This window comes from Arachis stenosperma, chromosome 9 (assembly GCF_014773155.1).
Source record: "Arachis stenosperma cultivar V10309 chromosome 9, arast.V10309.gnm1.PFL2, whole genome shotgun sequence".
Lineage (NCBI taxonomy): Eukaryota > Viridiplantae > Streptophyta > Magnoliopsida > Fabales > Fabaceae > Arachis > Arachis stenosperma.
The window spans coordinates 120,500,091-120,506,090 of record NC_080385.1 but is presented as its reverse complement, the minus strand read 5'-3'; the positions used below and the strand labels follow the sequence as shown (position 1 = coordinate 120,506,090).

Below are 6,000 nucleotides of genomic sequence, written 5' to 3'. Positions count from 1 at the left end.
TGGTCCGAACTCTGATAGTGTGAGCTTAAAAGTATGGGTAGAGTCGTCGAGAAGTGAGTATAAAGGCGTAGGCAAACTTTTCTATCTTTTGATAGTTTAGTTCAGCCCCTTGTAGAGCCTTCCTGATGAAGTAAATGGGTTGTTGCCCACTTTCGTCTTTTCTGACTAATGTTGATGCTATTGCCCGACCTCCTATGGCAAGATATAATATGAGCTCTTCACCTTCCCGTGGTCGGGTAAGGATGGGTGGTTGCCCCAGAAATTTCTTAAAATCTTAAAGGCTTGTTCGCACTCTGGGATCCATTCAAACCTCTTTCCCTTCCTTAATGTTACATAGAAGGGGAGAGATCTTAAAGCTGATCCAGCTAAGAATTTGGATAGGGCTGCCAGTCTTCCATTGAGCTGTTGTACCTTTTTGACACAGGTCAGACTTTTTATGTTGAGTATAGCCTGGCATTTATCTAGGTTTGCCTCAATTCTTCTCTGGGTGAGCATGGAGCCCAAAAATTTGCCAGCTTCTATCGCGAAGGTGCACTTTGTGGGGTTAAGTCGCATCCCGTGCTTTCTTATGGTGTCGAACACTCTGGTAAGGTCAGACAACAATGATTCCTCACTTTATGTTTTTACCAGCATGTCATCTACAGAAACCTCCATTAGCTTTCCGATGTGGTCAGCAAAGACTTTATTCATCAATCTTTGGTATGTAGCTCCTGCGTTTTTGAGTCCAAACGGCATGATTATGTAGCAGTAGTTTGCCTTTGGGGTTAGGAACGAGGTCTTTTCTTGATCGGGTGGATACATTGGGATTTGGTTGTATCCTGAATAAGCATCCATGAAGGAGAGGTACTTGTATCCGAAAGAGGCATCCACTAGAGTGTCTATATTTGGGAGCGGGTAGGGATCTTTTGGGCAGGCTTTATTGAGGTCGGTGTAATCCGTACACATCCGCCATTTCTCATTTGACTTCTTTACCGAGACAACGTTGCCTAGCCACAATGGATACTCGACCTCCCTTATGAACCCTACCTCTAGTAAGGCTTGTGTCTGCTCTTCCACAACTTGGGAGCTTTCTGAGCTAAGCTTCCTACGCTTTTGTTGCACTGGCCGAGATCCAGGATATACTGCCAGTTTATGGCACATTATCTCGGGATCTATGCCGGGCATGTCTGCAGCCTTCCATGCAAAGAGATCGGCATTATCTTTTAGGAACTGTATCAGTAGCTCCTTTAGGTCTCCTGACGAACAGACTTTCTATCGGTAAAGAATTTCACAAATATAATCGTGTTGTAAGTATAGTTTCTAAACCAACAGAGAATCCTTTCGTACAAAATTTTGGTTGTCACAAGTAACAAACCCAGTAAAATTTATAAACCGAAGTATTCAAACCTCGGGTCGTCTTCTCAAGGAATTACAGGGAGGTATGATTTATTATTGGTTATGGAAAAAGATATATTTTATTTTGGGTTTTTGAAATAAGGAACGAGTAATTTAAATGACAAGAAAAATAAATTAATAATTAAGAAAACTCTTGGCAAGGTATAAGAAATTGAAGTCCTATCCTAGTTATCCTTATCAGGTGTGATAAGAATTGGACTCTGCTCCCACTTTAGTTAGCCCTTACTAAATAAAGGAAAGTCAAGCGAACTAATTAATTTGATCCTCAAGTCCTAGTTAACTCCTATGGAAAGACTAGAGTTATTGGAGTACAAATTAATTAGCAAAGAATTCCAATTTCAATCAACAGCTGAGTTTGATAACTCAAGTGTTACTAATTACTCAACCAAAGCTAAGAGTGTAAAAAGCTAAATTAAAGTCATAAATATGAAATACCTCAAATTGCATTAATAAAAGAAATCAAATCTAACATGAAAAAGTTAATAAATTAAATTGAGAAAATAAATAAAAGGAACATTGAAGCTGAAAATTGAGAAGTAGAAATCCTAATTCTAAAAGAAATCCTAAATCCTAATCCTAATCCTAAATCCTAAGAGAGAGGAGAGAGCCTCTCTCTCTAAAAGCTACATCTAAAAACCTAAAATTATGTATTATGAATGAATTATGATGAATGGATGCATTCCCCCACTTTATAGCCTCTAATCTGTGTTTTCTGGGCCAAAAACTGGGTCAAAAACAGCCCAGAAATTGCTGATTGCGAAATCTGCCACACTGGTTTTTGTCACTGCGATGCGTCCGCGTGGAGTATGCATTTGCGTCGCCTAGATGTATGGCCACCTTAGTAAATTATATATCATTTTGAAGCCCTGGACGTTAGCTTTCCAATGCAACTAGAACCGCATCATTTGGATCGTTGTAGCTCAAGTTATGACCGTTTGAGTGCGAAGAGGTCAGGCTGGACAGCTTAGCAATTTCTTCAACTTCTTGTATTCCTTCCACTTTTGCATGCTTCCTTTCCATCCTCCAAGCTATTCCTGCCCTGTAATCTCTGAAATCACTTAACACACATATCAAAGCATCGAATGGTAATAAAAGATGATTAAAATACACAAATTAAAGACTCTAGGAAGCAAGTTTTCAATCATAGAACAAATTCTAGGAAGGAATTGTAAAACCATGCAAATAGTATGAATAAGTGTGCAAAGGCTTGATAAAGACCACTCAATTGAGCATAAGATAAACCATAAAATAGTGGTTTATCATCTCCCTTTAAGGTTGCCCCTATGTTTGTTATTTTATCCCGGACATTCCCGATCTGCACTTCTTCAGTCTCACCTTCAGGTTGTGGACGAAGTTCTTTGCGAGCTTAAACTCCTCCGAGTTCGATAGTGTTGGCTTCTTTTCCTCCAGGGTTGCCTTTAAGGTTCAGACTTTCGTTGAAACAGTGTCGCGCGAGTTTTTGGTCTCCCTTTATGGTGGCGATCCCTTTTGGGGTTGGGAACTTCATGCACAGATGTGGAGTGGAGACCACGGCAGCGAGCTGGTTTAGCATTGTCCGACCTATTAGGGCGTTGTAGGTTGAGCTCACGTCAACTACGATGTAGTCTATGCTTAGCGTCCTAGACCGATCTTCCTTTCCAAAGGTTGTGTGGAGTGGGATGTACCCGAGTGGCTGAATTAGGGCGTCCCCGAGCCCAAATAGGCTATTTGGAGATGCTCTGAGCTCCTTTTCCTGTAGGCCAAGCTTATCGAAGGCAGATTTGAACAGTATATCTGCCGAGCTTCCTTGGTCGACCAATGTTCGATGGAGATGGGCATTGGCTAGTATTATAGTAATAACCACAGGATCATCGTGTCCCGGGATGGTACCTGCGGCATCCTCTTGGGTGAAAGTGATAGTGGGAAGGTCTGATGACCTATCTCCTTCTTCGACATGGTACACTTCCTTTAGGTGTCTTTTACGGGACGACTTGGAGATCCCCCCGCTTGCGAATCCCCCGTTGATCATGTGAACGTGCCTTTCCGGAGTGTGAGGGGGACGTTCAGCTCGTCCTCCCTCTTCGTCCCTTCTTTGCTTTTTTGGTTCATCCCTTGTAGTGGCCAGGAACGGATCTAACCTGCCCTCCTGGGCTAGCTTTTCTATAATGTTCTTCAGGTCGTAGCATTCGTTGGTAGAGTGTCCATAGATTCGGTGGTATTCACAATACTCCATCCGACTTCCTCCTCTTTTGTGTTTAATCGAACGAGGGGGTGGGATCTTTTCTATGTTGCATATATCTCTGTAGACATCCACAAGAGATACCCGAAGAGGAGTGTAGTTGTGGTACTTTCTAGGTTTCTTGGTAGGTTGATCTTCTTTCTTCCTGGATTCTTTTCCCTTATCCCGAGGTGGATAGGAGAATCCGGTTTTTGAGTTATCTCCCAATCGGGAGTTCTTCTCCATATTGATATACTTTTCCGCCCTTTCTTGAACCTCGTTCAGAGATGTTGGATGCTTCTTGGATATTGAGTGGCTAAAAGGTCCTTCTCTTAAGCCGTTGATGAGCCCCATGATGGCCGCTTTTGTTGGAAGACTTTGTATGTCAAGGCATGCTTTGTTGAATCTTTCAATGTAGCTGCGAAGACTTTTCCGATCTCCTTGTTTAATTCTCAGCAAGCTTGGAGTGTGCTTGGCTTTATCCTTCTGGATGGAGAACCTGGCGAGGAACTTTTTGGCAAGGTCGTCAAAACTTGTGATTAATCTTGGAGGCAAACTGTCGAACTACTTTATTGCTCTTTTTGTCAGGGTAGTCGAAAAAGCTTTACAACGGATTGCCTCTGAGGCATCCGTGAGATACATTCGACTTCTAAAATTTCTGAGATGATGGCTTAGATCTGACGTTCCGTCGTACGGGGTCATGTCGGGGGCTTTAAAGTTCTTTGGGACTTTAGCTTTCATGATTTCTTTTGTAAACGGGTCCTGGTTCTTATGAGGTCTATCTTTGTGATTTGATCGAGTGGTCTTCGTTTTGAGGTCGGCTTCGAGCTTAAGGAGCTTGTCTTCTAGCTCTCGGCGTTTTCTTGTTTCCCTTCGAAGGTCACTCTCGGCCTCTCGCTGATGTTCGACCTCCTGTTCAAGCTGTTTAAGGCGATCCTGCTGTTCACGGATGGCGTCTAAGATTTCCGTGTTTGGGGTTTGCTTGTCTCCCTTGGATTAAGGTATGTCCTTAGATGTGGCGTCTGTGTTCTTATTTGGCGTTCTGTCCACCAAACTAGAGTTGTTATCATTGTCCTGATTATCCGCCATGGTGATGGGATGACTTCTAGGTTCCCCGACAACGGCGCCAATGTTCCGAGAGTTACCTAAAACAGAAGGTCAACTCGGACGAGATCTTCTGATGTGATCGAAACTGTCGCGTCCGACTTGCTGAGCCCAGAGATGCTGTTGCTCTTTGGTCACCGGAGGGTGGTGGTACCTACAAGAGACTCCGATGCTTAAGTTAGCACGTGCTTTAGGTAGTTCTTTTGTGTAGAATCAGAGTATGAGTTATACCTGGGTGCTCCAGTGTATTTATAGTGGTGTTTGAGTTACCTCCCTTGAGATAAGTTAGTTATCTTATCTTATCTTTGAGCGAAGTCACCTTATCTTTCAGGCCAGCCACTTTTAGAGTGGGCTACATCCTTTTGTTTGGGCCTACTTGGGCCTCTATGGCGATTTGGCCGACCTTTACAAGAGGTCGGTAACGAGCCAACCTTTACAAGAGGTCGGTCGCTTTTGTCTTCGTCCAGTCCGGATCATGTAGCTCGATGATGAGCGGATAATTTATACGCTTTTTGGCATTGTTTTTACATAGTTTTTAGTATGATTTAGTTAGTTTTTAGTATATTTTTATTAGTTTTTAAACAAAATTCACATTTCTGGACTTTACTATGAGTTTGTGTGTTTTTCTGTGATTTTTAGGTATTTTCTGGCTGAAATTGAGGGACCTGAGCAAAAATCTGATTCAGAGGCTGACAAAGGACTGCAGATGTTGTTGGATTCTGACCTCCCTGCATTCGAAGTGGATTTTCTGGAGCTACAGAACTTTAAATGGCGCGCTCTCAATTGCTTTCGAAAATAGACATCCAGGGCTTTCCAGCAATATATAATAGTCCATACTTTATGTGAGTTTTGAAGATGTAAAATGGCGTCAAAATGCCAGCTCTCTGCCCTTTTCTGGCGTCAAAACGCTAGAACGAGCATAAAAGTTAGAGTTAAACGCTCAAACTGGCACCAAATTTGGTGTTTAACTCCAAGGAAGACCTCTACACGTGTGAAGCTCAATACTCAGCCCAAGCACACACCAAGTGGGCCTGGAAGTGGATTTCTGCATCATTTACGTATTTCTGTAAACCCTAGTAGCTAGTTTCATTATAAATAGGACCTTTTCCTATTGTATTTTCATCTTCGGATCATAGAGACAATTTTGGATATCATATTTTCATATTTGGGGAGGCTGGCCATTCGGCCATACCTGGACCTCCAGACCACTTATGTATTTTCAACGGTGGAGTTTCTACACACCATAGATTAAGGTGTGGAGCTCTACTGTTCCTCGAGTATTAATGCAATTACTACTATTTTCT

At 42.4% G+C, this 6,000-nt stretch overlaps 1 protein-coding gene across 1 annotated transcript; it reads right to left on the bottom strand.

Annotated features, from left to right (window-relative positions):
- Window positions 1–2,761: 2,761 nt before the first annotated feature.
- Window positions 2,762–3,838, bottom strand: LOC130949874 (uncharacterized). The gene has a single exon (XM_057878483.1). It carries the CDS (start codon window positions 3,836–3,838, stop codon window positions 2,762–2,764), a length of 1,077 nt encoding a protein of 358 aa, XP_057734466.1.
- Between the last annotated feature and the right edge of the window lie 2,162 nt (window positions 3,839–6,000).

Excerpts from the sequence above, each read along its gene's own strand:
- LOC130949874 (XM_057878483.1), bottom strand. The coding sequence starts at position 3,838 with ATGGAGAAGAACTCCCGATTGGGAGATAACTCAAAAACCGGATTCTCC.